The following is a 19,305-nucleotide window of genomic DNA, read 5'->3' on the forward strand; positions in this document are numbered from 1 at the left end:
ATACTCTAGTGCAACAGGAAAAAAAAGAAATAGATTGGCAAAAATTAAATTTCCAGAACAGACTTCTAACTACTCCCTAATAAAATAAATAATGGATCATTCCAGTGAATTTTTTCTAAGTGCTGATCAAAAATATAATGATTTACAAATTGTTACTCAATTAGATTTGAAGCAGTAATTTTAATGTTTGGCAATTACAGTATTTTTTTTATCTTTGGAAGTTTTGGTTTATCAATCACATAACATGGTTTACTGAATAACATGTTCTTTGTAACTAGATTATGATTTTGAAGGAGCCATTTTTTGGTGTTTGCTATTTATTTTAATAGAGGCTTTACGTTCCTTTAACTTCCAGTAACAATAAGGTGAACTTAAATGGTACTAGTTATGAGAGTAAATCAGTCGAAAGGTACAGGAATACTGCAGCAGTATTTCCTGTGACTGGTTTGATGGGCCAGACTGTGTTTAGGTTCAGCCTGCCTGGTTAGGTACATGAGTACCGTGTGCCTTGAAATCTAGGGATGGCTGAAGTATTTTGCTTGAGCATGCATAAAAGCAATGCTTATTTTCCTCCTCTGACAGTGACTGAAGCAATTGTATCTGTAAGGCGATAAACTTAGATTTCATTTTCTTCATAAGGAAGCTCATTTGGAAGGAATGAGGCAAATACTACAGCAAAGAATAGAACGTTCCTTTACCTCATCTCTTCAGAAGGCCCTCCTTGCTAAGTGGTTTGAAATTACGTCCCTTTAGTGAGCCCTTAAGTCAACAGACTCCAGATTGATTTGTATTCACTAGGTAGTACTTACTGGAGTTTTGTTCTTTAAAAGACAGCTTTCCCCTTTAAAATACTATATATACACTCACTATATATAGATAAACATATATATATAAAAATACATTTATTTCCGGTATATATATATAAACAAGCATTTAAATTGTCTGTATGTCTAGGTATATGTATATAACTTAATAGCATAAGAAAAATCTCATAGTATGTCAGAGGAATAGTCTCAGGCTCTAAGGGAACTAGATGATCTTTAAGGTCCCTTACAACCCACACCACTCTATGATTCTATGATTTTCTTGACTAGTGCTGTAACATTTAAGCTGTTGTGCAAAAAGTAATTTCTGTTGCCTGCCTTCCTCATTCCCACTTTTGGTAAGCTGCTGTAAGTGATTTTGAGGTCAACTCTTTAAGGGCTGGGGTTTTTTCTCCTCATAGCCAGCGGGATAACCATAGTTGTGCATTTTTAAACTGGCTTTCCTAGTAGTGAAAGTGTGAATGGAAGGATATCGGGAGGGAACTGCAAGCCTGACCTTTGCCACAAATTGCAAGATAGTTGTCTATTAAAGATTGCTTATTAAAAAAAAAATCTTCAAATTCTCCTTTCTTTTTTTTCTGAGTGTTTTGCTAACTCAGAAACCTTCAGCTCTCATTCTTCAGTGGATCTGGGTGCTTTAAACTAATTTTTGCAATTTCAGACCTGCTATAGTGACAGTTGTATAGTTGCTAATCTTTTGCATTGCTTATACTGGTTTTGTCTGTCTTGTTTGACTGATGATATCTTAAGGGGAAAGTCTCAGATTCCTACTGAGAGGAATGGTAAGCATAGAAACAGAATGGGGAATGACGTAGGCACCATGCTTGATTCAGAGGCGTAATCTATTGCGCTCTCAGTGACCAGTTTTTATAATCATAGAATCATAGAATAACCAGGTTGGAAGAGACCCACCGGATCATCGAGTCCAACCATTCCTATCAAACACTAAACCATATCCCTCAGCACCTCATCCACCCGTGCCTTAAACACCTCCAGGGAAGGTGACTCAACCACCTCCCTGGGTAGCCTGTTCCAGTACCCAATGACCCTCTCTGTGAAAAATTTTTTCCTAATGTCCAGCCTAAACCTCCCCTGGCGGAGCTTGAGGCCATTCCCTCTTGTCCTGTCCCCTGTCACTTGGGAGAAGAGGCCAGCACCCTCCTCTCCACAAGCTCAGCCTCCTCTTCTCCAGGCTAAACAACCCCAGCTCTCTCAGCTGCTCCTCATAAGACCTGCTCTCCAGCCCCCTCACCAGCTTTGTTGCTCTTCTCTGGACTCGCTCCAGAGCCTCAACATCCTTCTTGTGGTGAGGGGCCCAGAACTGAACACAGTATTCGAGCAGCGGTCTCACCAGTGCCGAGTACAGAGGTAGAATAACCTCCCTGGACCTGCTGGTCACATCGTTTCTGATACAAGCCAAGATGCCATTGGCCTTCTTGGCCACCTGGGCACACTGCTGGCTCATATTCAGTCGGCTGTCAACCAACACCCCCAGGTCCCTCTCCTCCAGGCAGCTTTCTAGACAGACTTCTCCTAGTCTGTAGCACTGCATAGGGTTGTTGTGACCCAAGTGCAGGACCCGGCATTTAACCATGTTAAACCTCATGCCATTGGACTCAGCCCAGCGGTCCAGCCTGTCCAGATCCCTTTGCAGAGCCTCCCTACCCTCCAGCAGATCGACACTTCCACCCAGCTTAGTGTCGTCCGCAAACTTGCTAAGGGTGCACTCGATGCCTTCATCCAGGTCATTGATAAAGACATTGAACAGGGCTGGACCCAGCACTGAGCCCTGGGGAACCCCACTTGTCGCTGGCCTCCAGCTGGATTTCACACCATTTCCCACCACTCTCTGGGCCCGGCCATCCAACCAGTTTTCCACCCAGGAGAGTGTGCGCCTGTCCAGGCCGGAGGCTGACAGTTTCTCAAGCAGAATACTGTGAGAAATGCTGTTATATTTTTATGTTTCAGTAGTTTGTCATAATGTATTATTTCTTCTTAACTTTTTTGAGATGGAGCTGTAAATGATAAACTGTGTAGTAATACCTTGAATTATTGTTTGAGGTTGGAGGTCGTACCTTGTCCCATTCTAAGTTTGATGCTCAAAGGCCGTTGGTTTTTCACTCTTTTCTCTTTTCCTGCTTACCAAGACCACCAAGATGACCTTGCAAATTTGTGGATAATTATGTGGGTTTTATCTTGCCAGTGATGTTTCCTAAACTCTATAATAGTCCACATACCATTCGGAAATATAATGTACTACTGTTTGATATTCATATCCTCAGTTATATGGATATTTCAGGAATTAGTTCACTTGTGTAGTCAAACAAGCTAAATGCATGTACTGCCTGTGGGGAGGGGGCTACTAGAGTGGCAGGCTTGATGACAGGACACTAGAGCACAGAGCCTTAGGGAGAGACATCCTTTCCCTGGATTTCCTGCAGTGCTGAGTGTTGTGCTCCTGATTGTCACGGACTTGACACAACTAGTCAGTGAGCTGATCAGCCATGTGTTTTGTATGCTGGACAGAGAAGAAAGGGAACAGTGAATTCATGATTTTGCTTATGGGCAGGAATATGTCTCATGGGTGTGGAAACAAGAAACCTATTGATTGATTTAAAATTCTTCCCTTTAATCATTTCTCTCTCTCTCCTGAAAAAAAAAAAAAAAAAAATAGATCTTGCAGTGTGTATGTGTCCAGGATCTGATTTTGACTTACTGGAATATATTGAATGTACACTACTAAAATTCTATTTAGACTCCTACCAGAAGTATAAAACACAGGTTATTTCATCTGGGAAGCTTGACAAAAAGATGGGATGGGTTATTCAAATGAAGAGCTCAGAACCAAAGGTTATGTTGAGCTATGGCAAGGGTCAGCTTTCATGCCTACTAACCTCATCTCCTTGATGAACTAGCTATTATTTTAAAATGATAATAACATAATTTTAATAAATTCAGAAGGTGTATACCCTTCTGAAAATACCAAGTTCCACATTCATTCATGAAGTCATAATCTTCTATCTTAAGCTGCTTCTCGTCTACGTAAGTGGTTGATAAAGCTGAGTTTTAGATACTGCATTGGTGCTTGCTGTATCCCTAACTTAGGTAGATCTGCAGTTCTGTTTCTCACTTGACAGTGATTTGAGCAGATCATACACTCCAGTTATGCGCTGTGGTCTGATGCCAAGTGGCCTGTGTTTTTTTTCTGAATATGTGTCAGCGTATTTTTGTGCCAGATCACAAATTGAGTCATCCAGTGCCTCTGTCATTCTTGTCACTTTATTTGTATTTATTGTGACTGACTTTTACACACTGTAAATGGCACCAGTGGAGCTGACTGTGCTTTTTATATAGAAGAAGGTTTGCTATAAAAATGGCTAGATGATGATATGTGGCTAGGGAATGAATATCACTCATTCCCAGTGAAATGTCGCAAGTGGATGGACAGTATGTCATGCTGATAATGTACATGTAAAAGCTATATCAAGGGACAAAAGCTAGAAAGATGAAGAATGTTTTAAAAGGCAGAGGAGAGTGAAGCTGACGTTATGCATTTACTGTAAACTGCTGGAGCTAAGAAGTCTTACTTTTCCTTCCCACTCTTAGAACAGGCCATTGCCACATGCATCATGCTGTGTTCTCAGCTTATATTCCTGATGGGAGCTAGCAACTGAGGCTGGATTAATTTACTTAAATGTATATGTTTATTACCACTTGGGATGCTGTAAGGCATCTGGCTGCTTATGCAGAAAGGTTTGAGTCTCACCCACATTAGTTTTTTTAATGTCAACTGTGCATGGATGCCTTGGACCTACCAGAGTGTCTGAGATAACAGTAGCTGCCTACAATTAGGTATTTGAATTGAATTTCTAATTCCTCCTGCTTGTTTTATTTCATTGATGTGTTATATTCATGTGCATTAGATTTAATTTTTTTATTGTATTGCAGTTTTATAGTAGTTTGAAATTATGATTCTTTGCTACAATTAAACTCTGATCAGTCATGTTCCATGTTTATTTCTTCTTAGAATAGAAAAAAAGCCTACCTCATATTTGTTAAACACTTTTTTTGATATTTCTCCATTTCAACAGGAATAAGAAATCTTGTAATTGTATTGTTATTTAGTATTTACTTACACTTGGGGACATACAGATTTTCCTGTCTTCAATCAAAAGGAACGTGTGTTCTTATGCGTTACACATGTATGTAGGAAGAGCAGCTTGTTCAGCAGAGGTCTCCTCAGATTCTAATTTTACAGTGTGTGCGTGTGCTCGTGTGTGTATTTTTTCTTCCCCAGATTTCAGTTTTTATTCGTGTTCTTTAGTGAAACATGTTTATTCAAGCAAATAAAATGTCCATGTCCATGCTTTTATCATCCAATCTTGACAATTAAAATCTTGTTGTTTCTCAAGAATTACAAATGCATAGAATCTTAGAAGAGGTCATGAATCTTGAGATGATAATAATTTTCATTGCAAGTAAGTTGATGTCCAAGGTCCAAATGCTATGACTTCAGGCAGAGTAAAAATTATCCTTTAGAAAGAAAAGTTGGAGGTTTTGTAAGCCAGTTCTTTTAACAGATAATTAATGAAGAGAAGGAAAGAGAGCTTTCTGACATTCTGCTTCTTTAAGCACTTACGCTGCTTTAAATGTTGGTTGGACTTGATGATCCAAGAGGTCTTTTCCAATCTGGTGATTCTATGATTCTATGAAATATTGGGCTGATACGTGAGACTATCTTGCTTTTAAATTAAATGTAGGCAGTGATCAGTTGTGGTGTGTTGACCAGTTTTGGGTTCGGTTTGTTGTTTTTAGTTTTGTCGAAGTTTTTTCCTCAGTGTTGACAAAACTTAAATTCTAACAAAACAGGAAGGGGATAACAAACTTGTTCATGAGTGCTCTTCAGTTGGCAGCTACAACATTGTATAACGGAGTATTTTTAAGTCTGCAATCTGGACACTATTAAGCATTCATTTAAGAAGAAAACAGAAAATTTTGTTCACAAGTCCGATGTGTGATATTTGAAATGCATGAGGCTATTAAATTGAGCAATTTGAGCTCTACAGTTGAGTGTTTCACTTTCGAATAGATTGAAATGTACTTATCATAGACACCTATAGAAAAATTTTCATGTTCGACAATTATACTTTTTGATTCCCTGTTTTGTTTTATTTCTGCTTAGTTTGCTATGTACTACTTAATATCAGTTTCAATTTTGAACTTTGGGTAAGAATGTTACGTTCTTCACCTGGGGGGTCTGAGATACAGAAGAAAAATCGGTACATCAGGAAAAAGGAGAGAACTCAAATTGTAAGCACTGTATTCTTAACTCATCTTCTCAGCTCAAAGAGAGTACTACCTGGCAGTATCAAGCAAACTGAGGGATTTTTTTTTTTGTTGCTTTTTTTTTACCCCCTCACCCTGGTGCTAGCCAGCTTAACAGTTTTTAAAAGCCATATGTTTATGTTTCTGTTGATTCAAAACATTATTATGATACCTTTCCTGTGTTTTTTATGGGTGTACAGGATTACTCTTGACTTTTTCTCTAAGTGTTGTTGTCTCAGAAGCATTGCATTTTTTAAGCTAAAAGGTTTTTGTGAACCATTTACTGCCCTGTTAAGCAGTTCAGACAAGTATGTTGGGTCTTTAGCTGATCTTTTGGCTCAATGCCCCTTCTAGTTACTGAAGGGGAACATGGAGAAGAGCACTCCTGCAGGCAGCAAAGCCGTCTTCTGAACTGCTCTGTGTTCACATGATCATAGGTGCGATGATAGGAGATGTTTGTCATTTCCGATTGGAATAATTCGCTGATCTCAGGACAAGCAGGTTCTCATGGCTACATGCCAAGCATTTGTCAGACTGCAGGGAAGATCTTTGCATGTGCTACAGTCATGGGCTCTGTTCTTCCTTCTTCAGTCTGTGTTCTTCATAGTATCTATGTTAAAATTTAAAGTTCAAACTCTGTCACGTATTTATATATTCAGAAAGTGAGGCAATATGCACATGAATAATTTCACAATTTTATTATGTCTATAAAAAATATTTTTCCATGGCAAAGGACATACTGATAAATGAAGTCTCTAATTTCTCTTAATAAATCTCATAAGAACAACTACTTTCTTTCCTTGCTTTTGCCTTTTGTTGCTAAATTGATAATAATAAACATACCTTTAGAGATACAGAAGGCAAAGACATGCATGAAAAGGAAATTAAAGCATGGATAACGGCAGTAGCTGGCATTTAAAAGGCTACGACTTTAAAAGATAAACAGACTGGTAGAAAAGCCACTGCTCAGGATCTTTGCTGAAATGAAGCCAAAAGCTGAAAGGACTGTTCTTCCCTTTTTGGTGTTGAATTAAATGTTATTGACCTTCTTTTTCAAAGATTTGTCTGGGGGGAAAGACAGGAACAATTGTTTGTTTGTATTAAAAAAGAAAAGAAATAGTAAAAACTATAAATACTTTTTACATGGAAGCTGATAGTTTCACTGGCAAAATTCAGCCTGAAGTTTACTTTTGCCCAAAACCCTCTGAAAATAAAAAAGGGTAAGTTCTGCTTGAGTAATCACACGTAAATGCAGAGGTGCCGGCAGCACTTTTATGACTGTGATGTCTTTGAAGGCACTCTGAAGCTTCCTTTCAAAGACACTCTTCAATAATTGATTAAATCGGGGTTTTTTCTTTTTTTTTCCATTTACATGGAATATGTAATGACATCCCCAATAACAGATTTCCTTCCTTTCCTCTCTTTTTATGCAAATAATAGAGTATTTTAACTAAGAAACTGCTTGCTAAATTGTATAGTAAAGAAAGATGATGAACGATCAGCTCTGTATAGTTCTTTGCTGTGACCCTCAGTAACCTTTTCTTAACACAGACGTGATTGCTTGAAAAACGTAGTTACCTCTGAGGTGATCTTAGAAGTCTGGCTTCCTCTCTGCAAGTAAAGGGAGGCAGTTTTATCTTTGATATCCCCACTGGCTCCTCGGTGACCATTTCTGTGGTTCTCCTTGTAAGGCTGGCTGCTCCACTGTCTGTACATGGTTTTAATCTTTTATTATTATTTTTCTTTTGGCAGATACTGAGCGTCTCTATACAGTAGTGTATGAAGAGATCTGTGGGCGTTATGGAAAGGCCTATACCTGGGATGTGAAATCCTTGGTAATGGGTAAAAAAGCTCTGGAAGCGGCACAGATTATTAGAGATGTTCTAGATCTTCCGATAACCAAAGAAGAGCTATTACATGAAAGTAAATTGAATCAGGAGAAGTTATTCCCTACTTCTGAATTGATGCCAGGTATGTTTCTTTTCAGTATTTATAAATTGTTTATGGAATTACTTAAATGCTAACCAAGTTAGAAGGTTTTTTATCTGCCTTCCACAAAACAGTTTCTCTTAGAGATTGAGCTTCATAACTGTTGTTTTGGCATGTTTTACTCAAATTTGCCTGTTATTTACCAATTAAAAAGATGTTTTACCTGTTAAAGGGTACTGAAAACTTTATTTCTTGTTTCCTTGGAGAACAGCTTTTTTTTCTATATGTTTTAAAAGAAGAAAAAAAGACTAGGTAGATTTTCATGAATTCTGTTTTGTAAACCAGGCATTCCTTTTAATTGTTGTTGGCAGCTATGTAACACAGCAAGTTGGTTTTCTCTGGCCATGAGCATAGTTTGACTTTGTTAAGCATAAATGTGCAGGCAAATATATGAGCCCATGTGTTCTTTCAGCTGGGATTCATCTTGCCTAACCTGAACATTGAAACTTGGGCATGGCATGTGAGCCAGCTGTGTGTCAGTGCAGAGGGAGGATTTCTCAGGTAATCCTAAGGCAGGTTAGCTTAATCACCTTCTGAAGATACATGTCTTTTATCAATGGTTGTGCAGAAAGCTTGAAAGAGTAGCATAAACCAGGTGCCTCAAAATAAGGAAGAGAATTAATCTTATCTTTGGTGTGAACTCATATTTTTATATTCCATTACCTTTACATCTAGAATGCTTAGAGAAAAATCTTCAGCCATGCCAGACAAGCAATACCTAAACCAATGATTGTTCTTAGCTTTTTGTACAGTTTTAAACTTCCTGGAGCAAATATCAATAATTCATAAAAAAAAAAAATTAAAAAAAGAAGGAGAAGGGGGAAGAATAAAACCAGAAAGTATTAGAAGTGAAATAGCTGCATGTCATTATAAGAAGTCCAACTGTTATAATTTTTTTTCTCTTTGAATATATGCTTGCTTGTTCTGTCAGTCTTTGCAGTGTGTTAATGATGTTTTAATTTTTAGATGCGTTTTTATACCTAGTTTCATAATGCATTAATAAGATGACAGTTAAAAATATGTGAGATGTTAAGAATAAATAAGTAGCATAAAAAAATAAAAGGTGTAATTTTTTAGGCAGCCTGAGAACTTGACTATTTTGTGCAGCCATCTTATTTAGTTATCTCTCTGATGTCTTTTATGTGCAAGATTTTTAAAATTGCATCTTTCTCACTTATAGATCCAACAAAAGCTGTAAGCCTAGTTAAACTCTCAAAGAAAAATAGAAAGATGGAAGGATATGTTTTTAATTTTTCATGTCAAACTTCTGGAATTAACTGCAGCTATATCTTTTGCAAGACAAAGGGGAAAAAGAGCTCGTCTGGGCTTAGAAAATTCAGGATTAACAGACTGGATGGCGTGTTAGGAGGCACAGAGAAGAGTCCCTGAAGTGTAACAGCACAGATAGTAGATGCCGTTATAAAGGTATTCTGTGCCTGCTAAGGATTGCGATAATGTGGTTGAGCTGCCTTGAACAGAGGTTGCAGAGAGGTGGTGGAACAGATTAACCAAAAGAAACATGAAGTTCTGTGTTCTTGCCTTCAAAAAATGAATTTTGGGCTTGGTGAAGCTGGGCTATTATAGATGAAATACGAAAACAATTACTGGGCCAAGCAAGTAAACATTTTTATCCTCACCAGAATTGATTGTCCAACCGATTATCTTTTCAAGTTCAATTAGATACATACAATAACTTTCTTTAAGCTATTTTCTGAAGCAGAGTTGATGTAAACTTAAATACTTTATGCTTACTGGCCATTGTGGGAAGCAAAGGCAGCCTTGGTTACTGAAGTAATGGGATCTGTGCTTTGTAGATTTATGGTAACAGCATATAAAATACAAGCTGAATTGCCATTGAGAAAACTAGATCATGTAAGCTAATAATCTAGAAAGCTGTGGCTCCAGTTGTTTCTTTAAGGATTAATCAGTTTTTCAATCTTATAACCAGAATTTTTAATCTGATACTTCCTTCTGTCCTTTTGTGTCTTTTTAGCATATCTATTAATGTAATACTTGTGGATTTATTCTACAGGCTCTTAATGTTTTTAATTAAGAATGGACTTTATGCAGGTGTTCTGTAAGATGTAAGATTGTGCTGACCTTTTGAATTTACAATGTTCTCTGACTAAACTGATCTTTCAGGCAGTTACAGGTCAATACAGGGAAGTGAAAGTTATTTTTCATATTTATTAATGGTTTATAATGGCTCTGACATACTGAGTCTGTGGCCATCTTTTGGCAGTTAATCAGTGGGTGAGGTTCTATTTTTCAATCAATTTCTATGGCTTTTGTGAAAAATAAGATTCAGATTTGGTTCAGCGGAGAGCAGTGCTAAAAGGCAACCAATGATGTCTAAAAAGTTGCAAAACAAAGCAGCACTTTTTTCTGGAAACAGATCGAGCTGTGCACATACTTGTTTCAGCGATGATACCTCTGTTAATTTCCAAATCAAGTAATTGATGAGCAGGTCTGTGATGGTTAGGATGGTGTGGAAGTTGTACAAATATGTAATTAGCAAAGCAGTTCTTTGCCTGACAGTCTATGCCGTGCCACTTAAAGCACAAGAATTCCAAGACATTAGTGGTCAACATAGAATTTGGACTATTTCAGTATGGCTGAACTGACTAACAAGCTTCAATATATGAGGCTGTGGTCAAAATACAGATTTCATCTAAGAAGACGATATATCAGTTTCTAATGTGGAATTTTCTGGCAACTATTTGAGGATTTGATAATTTTATAGTTCTGAAAGAATACTAGGGAAGGGTGGTTTTGATTCAGTGGAGAAAAGAATTAATCCAAGGCAATGCTGACAAAATGACAGGGCTGCCACTTGTGCTGTTTTTGTAAATATTTCTGTCAGACTACAGACATTGTTATCTGTAAGAGTAACATAGTAGGCTTTCTGTTTCTGCAAATGCAGCACTACATTGCAGGGAAGTGGATCATCAGAAGAATGAGTGACAAGTGGAGCAGAAGAAAACCATGTATATCTACGTGTACCTATACATGTACAGATGTGCTTTTACATAACATAAGCCCAAAATATACAGAGCCGGAAAAACCTAACTCCAAGCTACACAGCTGCCGACAGTTACTATAATCATGTCAAGGTTATGAAATTAATACCATTCTTTCATAGCAGTCTCTGTTTTTCAGCTCATTACTGTCATAAAGCACAGATCCTTAGGGACTGTGTTTGCCTTTCAGGTGTTTTCTGTTCCTGGGTTGTTTTCATGATAACTGGGATTTCTTTGTTGTAGCTCCTGTTCATCCAAGAGAATGTGATGTGCAAACTATTTTCCAGTTCAAGTGCAGTTGACTATCTCTCAAAGACATGAAGGGGTAATTTCATAGCTCAATTTTAGTACCAAATGAAGTCAGTCAGAAATCACAAAAAGAGAAAAAAGAAAAACAGTTCAGTTTCCAATGGCAGCTCACTCTGAAGTCACTGAAGTCGTGTATTTTTTTTTCTTGAAGAGTTCCATTCAACCAAAAGTTTACTTTCCTCGGCTATTGTTTCTTTGATTCATGTTGCGCCATTAGCAGTTAAACAGGCATCCTACCATTTTTTCTTTTCTTTTCCTTGCTATTATTGTTTTAATGGTAGGAAAGTCTAGTAAGTAAGTCCATGCTGGGCTGAGTGAGTCACTAGAGATCAGTCAATTAGCTGCAGACTTGTAATGATGCTGTCTGTCTGGTTGGTTTCAAACATTTGGCCTTTACATTAAGTCCCAGTGAAACCAAAAAATGCAACCCAAAATGCTATTATCAGAAAGTCAGCAACACAGTTGGTAGAGGTTTTGGATTCTGTAACATTTAATACTTATATCTTTTCTTTGGCCACGCATGTGTCCGTATGTCCAGACTAAAATTAGATTATCAGATTGGTGAACAGGAAATCTCTGCCACCAGAAGGATTTCCAGTACTTTTTAGGGAGCAATGAAGTGAGATAGTAGAATTTGCTAGTTACCTTCCAAACTGGGAGCTAGGCTATTAGTTTCCACCTCCACTTTTGTAGCTCAGGGTAAAAATACCTTACCATTGCAGACAGTATTTCCTATATCTCAGGGAAAAAAAAAAAGAAACAGGTGGATCTAAGAGTTAGGTTTCCATAGTTTAATCAGATTCATAGCAATTACAGCAAGCATTGGATAGCCCCACCTATGTCACACTGTCATCTCATAGCAGCAATGCCGACTTCACATGAGGATTGAGAGTAAGTTGTAGATGATGAATAGTGCTGTGCTGATAAGCTTGCAACTGTTGTATCACACCAGACTACATACAAGAATATTTTTTAATCATTTTGTGACTTAAGTGAGCATACAGCTGTTTCTTGTTCTGTGTGAGAGTATTGAGTTTTTTCTTTCTTTGGTGCTTTTAGTGTTCAGAGAATCACTTCTATGAAATTAAAGAATTATCATTGAAGTGGCTAGAAATCCAATCAACTTGACAAGGCTCTGAGTGGTAATGTTAGCTTTTCTTTGATTAAAGAGAGTGTTGAAATCTTGAAGAGCTTTAAGTTTAGTCTGATATTGCATTCAGTGTAGGAGCTGTAAGTGATTTTGAAAAAGAAGAGCAGTCTTTTTGTGTAGAGACTATGTTTATCCTTAAGATCTCCATTTGTGCACAACTGGACATAAATCACACATAACATGCATAATGCATGTACACAGTTAATTTAAACAATGCATGGAACACTTCAATATGCTTTAGTCTTTTTCTTAGCAGCAAATTTTTTCTTCTAAATACACATGGGATGCTCTTAGACAGTTTGTTTTGCACATCGTTACAGCAAAATGAAGTGGACTTGAATACAGGTCTCTAAAGAGCCTTGATTTTGGTGCCCCAGAGGTCCAGTGTCCTCTGTTGTCACGCTGTTAGTATGAGTAGAAAGCTAACTGTATCTACAGGGTGGCAAGTGTGGAGCAACACTGTGGTAACCGTGTATGAAGATCTTAGAGGGAATGTTGAAAGTCTGCAAAAAGAGTGTGAAGTTTTATTTGGGCTCATAATTTGTGTACAAGCTATGTGAGGAAAATGCTTGGTGACCAGTATAGTTCCTCCAACAAAAATTTCAGTGTACAAAAAACTCTATGGATCAAGCAAAAAGCAAAAGTCTGTTGATCAAGACAGTATTTTTTTTAAAAGCCTGTAGCCATGTTCTGTCTGCTGCAGAATATGCTGTATCTCAGCTAGGAGACTTAAAAAGTATAGTTATATTAGCACAGACTGCAGCTAGAACTCCAAAAGTATGGCAAGGAAGGTGAAACAAACCCGGGAGAGAAAACGGAACAGAGTAAAAGAGGTAGTAGATTAACAGACTGATCAAACATGATACAAAAAGGAAAACAAAACCAATTTTTTTTTTTGGAAGAGAGTAATTAGCTCAGATTAAAAAAAAAAATCAAGAAAACTCAAGGATATATACAGTCAGTTAAGTATACATCAGAAAGGATTTACTTGCCCATCAAGTACAGGGGTTTTGTTCCCAGTTAAAAAGAACTTTGAGTCAAGTTTCAATACTCCACACGATTTTTCAGAGAAGCACAGTTCTTATCAAATAATTCAGACAATTGACAATGAAATAAATGTGACTAATAGTACCCATGATTAAAGAGTCAAATGAAAGTGGCCTGTATAGCTTATTGAAGTAAGGAGAATGGGTATCTTTTCAACAATTAAAATTAACTGGAGAGCAAATTGCATATTGCAATTACGAAATACAAATCAAAAAAAGTAAGAGTATCGCAGGAATTTAACTAGATAATCAAATAACCAGTAACTCACTGGGGAGGGGATAAGGCAATTTAATCAGTAAAATGTCCTAAATAAGTCACTTTTTCTGAAGTATTTCTGTAGTCTCCAAAACTATGTCAAAGGTTACAGAGCAGTTGTAGATAGTAATAATGTTGTTACTATTAATAATCCTAATGGTTTGAGGCTTGCGTGAGAGAAGATTTTAAAAGAGAAGTAATATCTTTCATTAAACTAACTGAACTGTGGAGAAGCTTTTGGGCATAGAAAATAATCTCATGTGCTGTTTCATTTTTTTAAGAGGTCATATGTTTTTGCTTTCCACAAAAGCAGCTGTGAAGAGGAAGAAATTAAATAATCATTTTAAGTCTGTCTGAAGGTTTTATGATTTCTGTACATGTAGTCTTTAGCTTTTTCTAATACTTCAGGTTGAACTTTCACATGGATCTGAAAATGAACAGGCAGAATATGTGGAAACTCCAAAATATAACCTGATATCATTGGCTACTTGATGCTTGCATTTAATTAGTATGGGTAATGTACTATATTTATGGTGGTTTGTTTGCTTTGCTTTTTTTTTTATTATTTTTTTCCAGTATTTACTGTCTTGAACTAAAGTAATCCTATTTCTTTGATTATTAGATGTCCAACACTGTAATTGTTTTAATAAGGACAACAGTTATTTGGATAACTATAAGGTATTAATGTATATGATGACTCTCTGTTCCACTTTGCTTAAAATGTTCTTAAATTGGTTAACACCGTAGCTAAGTAAGTTAGAAACTATAAAGGAATATTATCTATGATTGTTTGTGATGAATTGAAACCCCTGTGAGATATCGAGGGTGAGAAAAATCAGAATGTGTGTACTAGATGTCCTTCCTAGCAGAACTTGTAGGCTTTCAAGTAACAACTTTAAAAAAAGGCATCCCACAAAGAAGGACTAAAGAGATGCAATAGAAGTTGAGTACACTGTGATATTCATGAAAGGATTTACCACTGCAAATGCCACTATTTTTTTTTTTTTTCATTTGAGGCATTCTCAGCCAGATAGAAACTCTTGTTATATAATTTTGGATTTTAAGTTTCATAAAAGCTAACTTGTAAATTTTAGGATACTAACTTCTTGTGGTCCTATTTACAATGTATACTTTTGCTTAAGAGAAGGCCTTGGGGAGTACTGTTCATTTTTAAGGACTTTTTCTCATATAGCTTACGTTCATCTTTAAGGACTTTTTCTTACATAGCTTACATTCATCTTTTTAGGATTGAAACAGACATCAGAAAATACAGTGAGCCTTTGAAAAGTCTGTCTAGGACATTTGTCTAACCTTGTTCCTGCTCTCTGTTCCAGCAATACACAAGCCAGCTTTATTTATGAAGCCGTAAGATTGTAAGTTTTTGTCCATGCTTATAAGACCATCAAACAGTGGATTTTCAGGTTAAGGTACTGTTGGAGCGTAGTGTGTGATTGTCTGCCTGGATGGTATAGTTTTGCCTTCAAATGAATTGACTGCCAACAGAAATATGAACACCAGAAATCATTCAGCTGGTGAACAGAGGAGACTGAAATTATGGTTCAGTGCTGAGGTGGCATGAATAAGCCTATCTCGTATGTTTGCCCAGTGTATCACTTTTTTTTCTAGATTGAACAGCATTCTTTTAGTCTACTATAACATGCTCAGAGAAACTGCACTTTAGGAAAAGAGAAAAATAATAAATGCTTTGTAAAACAAAAATTTGGTTGGAGACTTCTGTTAGGTAAAAAATAGAAGAGTTTTATATTATCTTCCTATTTGTCTGGAGGCATTTCTTAATAAATGGGTCTGAATCTGGAGTTCCAGAAGTCATAAAAGTTAAGAACAATGTTCTGTTCAGTGGTGGACAAACACAAGAAAAGGAATGGTGCGAAGATGTGAAAGTATATTAAATAACATGTATCAAAAATTAATATGTTGTTTACCATTCTGGTTTTATTTTGTATGATATAGAGCTCATGTTTGTATAAAGCTAAAAGGAAAATATAAATTCCCTTTGTTTTCCATCAGTTTGAATAAGCTCTTGGGTGTTATGTCTTGTTAATTTTAACTTCATAATGAATAATGACGTTTGATTATGAAATGTGATAACTGAAAACAAAATTATTGTAGAAAACAACGGTGTAATAGAATATAAACAATTAGATAGGGACTATTATTAGATCATTTTAGCGTATCATTACTTGGTTTCCTGAACTTTTACCATACATGTTTGTAGTACTCAATGAAAAGGAAAATGCAACAATTAGCCCAAGGGCTTTGTTTTTCAATATGTCTTAATTTTAGTTTGTCAGTTGATCTAGTGTATTAGTCACCATGTTTCCAGCTGATTCTAAAGAGAACAAACACCACATTGGCAATCTAATGGAGGAATAATGCTTCCATTTTAAAAAAAGAAAAGATATATATATGTATTTCTGCAACTTTCAGAACAAAAGTGCTGATCTCTTCATTTAAAATACATCTGTAGTCTCAAGAAATAGCTCCTTTCTGTTGGTTTTGTTGATTTTCTTTTCCCAAAGTTGTTAACTTCATTGACATTTGTAATTAATTGGGTTTTAAAGATGCTGACATTTAAAGTTGATCCTTCTTCTTTTCAGCTTTGTTAAACTCAGTTTACAATTCTTTTCACCTGTTTTCCTTTCTAATAGTCACAGGTATTTAAATGATATATTTAGAATATAGTAAGTTTCTGTGTCTGCTCTGAAACTTAATAATTAAAGAGATACAGGAAAGAAACAGTTTTTACCTTTTTGATTAACTGAAATGAAACAATACATTTGGAAATAAAGCATAGCAATGTGAGATACTTGTTCCTGATTATTTTTTTAATTACTTGAAGAATTTCTGTTTTGCTGTCTTAAGGTTATTGCAGGTGTACCACATTAGGAGTGTATCTTTATCCTGGAAAACTAGAGATCCTTATTTCTTTGATCTTTCCTTATTTTTTTTTTTTAGTCAAAGATGCTAAAGGGGAAAAAAAAAAATAGAAGTTGCTGCTTGTGGCTAAGCTTTCATTAGGAGGAGTGGGAGATGGTTGCAGGAAGCCTACCAGATAGGCTACTCTCTGATGGATGGGCCTCAATCCTTTACATGGTAGCTAGAAATAAGTTAGAAGTTAGCCATTTCAGAGGAATTTTCATCATACTTCATCATAGCAAACAACTATTTAATTGGTCAGTTTTGATGTAATGGGAGTCTTCCTTTGATTGAAAAAAATCTGTGTAGCTATAGGGGATATAATGACAAAGTACATGCCGGGGAAGTTCCTTACAGATCTTTAAAGCAGTTTCCCACTTCCCCTTCTGTTGACGTTTTCTGTAAAAAATAGCACAAGATAGATACTAAGATAGATATTATCTTCCTAATGAAGAATTATATGCTGAATTAGTAAAATAATTATATCAGTAATTTGATGTGGTAGCAAAGTGTCTAGAGCTATACTGGTGGTAATTGATGCAAATGAAAATGGATTTTTTTGATCTATAGCTTTTACAAAGAAACAACAAATCTGGGAGGAAGATATTTTTCAAATGCTACTCTCTTGAGTTTGTTAGGTTATGCTAGCTTTTTTTCCATATTCAATTCAATTTTTTTCCCATGCAGCTGATTTTCCCCTCATGTTTTTTTTTTTTTTGGTCTATCTTACTATATTTACATATATGCAACTAATCGTTTTTAAATGGTGTATTTTTACTCAAGTACATTTACTGAGTAATAAAGATCTTTGCTTTCTCTGTCTACTAAGGACAGCTGCATTTTATTTCTTTTGTAGTGAGGGAAGCCAAAGTCAACACACACACGCACACGTTTACACACTGAAATCATGACATGTGCTGGGGGATTATAAGACAGAACTCCAAAGAAGTAAACTTTCTGCTACAATGCTTTTCTGTGTCTGGCTACCTCCAATAGAAACATAGAATAAACATACCTATGACAGATGAACTGAAGCTGTGGTGCAGTGGAACTGAAGAAAATCAACTATTTGAAGAGCACAGCTTTAAAGAAAACTAACCCTATCATAGTAAGGGCATAGTAAGATAGGAAAAGTTTTCTTGCTTGTGTAATCTTTAGACAACTTCTTTATATTGCTATACACACCATATACTTGCATTGTTGGATGTTGCAGGTTATTTAGAATAAATTCCTTTGAATGAATGCATTTTATTTTACAGAAGAGACATTTAGTCTACTGTTTTACATTAAAAGATCTCCATACTTGCATTAATTTAATATAGACTTACTTCACGTTTTGCCATGAAGACATAATCTGTATCCAAAGTAAAAAGTTAACTTGTGTTTAGCATCGCATTTCGATGGAATAACAGAGTAGCATCATTTGGGGAAAAAAAAAATGTCCTTGCTTGTTATTAATGTAACCATTTATGGGGGCAACGGGCAATGCATCTACACTGGAGGAGGAATAACGCTGTTATTGCTGTCCAACTGGAAATCTAACATCACAGAAGGGCATGTATTTATAGTTTAAAGGCTGTCTTCAAGTACAGGCATGGAGCTGGAAATGTCAGTTATTAATTGATTACATTCTGGAGAACAGAGAAGAAATCTGCAGAGGGCCACATCTACAGGTGATATTTTAGATGGGTGGGTTAGTAACACACCTTTTTACTAATCTAGGTACTTTATTATCAGTAGTAATTATAACTAAGATAAGAATTCATGTGGTTGGAAGATGAAAACAAATAATTGTTTGCTTAGGGATGTACATTTAGTAGTGGATAGGTATGGTTGGAATTGATGATCTCAAAGGTCTTTTCCAAGCTAATGATTCTGTGGCTCTATGATTCTCAAATAATTATAAACAAATAATTGGTTCAAAGAGCCAAAAGTAAACTGGAGGCTTATCTACCTAAAAGTAATATCCTTTGTACAGCACAGTTTGGATTCATGCCAAGAATAAGTACTGAAATGATTTTACAGGTATGAAGGGATTTTCTCCTGTGAGTTGGTAAAGTCTACTCTGAAGTCCGCTCTCGTTCTCTGGTAGACACTGCTAATTGTTTTCTCATGGAGAGGTATACAGCATTTAGAATGCTGCAGAGAATCAGCATTTAAACCTCTGCAGAGGACATTCAAAACTTGCAGCAAATAATGAAATACGTTTCTCTCTTACACAGACTGCTGTGTTTTCACCATTCTCTCTGTTAACCTTCCGTAGAAGACTGGGTTGGATTAAGATTTCTACCCATTAGGTTTGAGTTGTTCATTACTTTGGGTTCACAGCACCAATACAAAAGCTGTGGTATTAACAACTGTGACTGACAGGTCCCTTCCTCTGCCTGGTATAACTTGCTTTAGTAATTGCAAAAGAGAGAAACTGAGCTCTCTTAGGGGCTGATTTAAG

General features: G+C 36.3%; 1 protein-coding gene across 1 annotated transcript in view; it reads left to right on the top strand.

Moving 5' to 3' along the window:
- Window positions 1–19,305, top strand: part of PUDP (pseudouridine 5'-phosphatase) — a 68,396-nt gene that overhangs the window by 16,590 nt on the left and 32,501 nt on the right. Inside the window, exon 2 of the mRNA XM_069875410.1 lies at window positions 7,902–8,120. Within this exon, the coding sequence (XP_069731511.1) occupies window positions 7,902–8,120 (219 nt within the window). The remainder of the gene's footprint in view (window positions 1–7,901; window positions 8,121–19,305) is intronic.

The sequence above is a fragment of the Phaenicophaeus curvirostris genome, chromosome 1 (genome assembly GCF_032191515.1).
Source record: "Phaenicophaeus curvirostris isolate KB17595 chromosome 1, BPBGC_Pcur_1.0, whole genome shotgun sequence".
Taxonomy (NCBI): domain Eukaryota; kingdom Metazoa; phylum Chordata; class Aves; order Cuculiformes; family Cuculidae; genus Phaenicophaeus; species Phaenicophaeus curvirostris.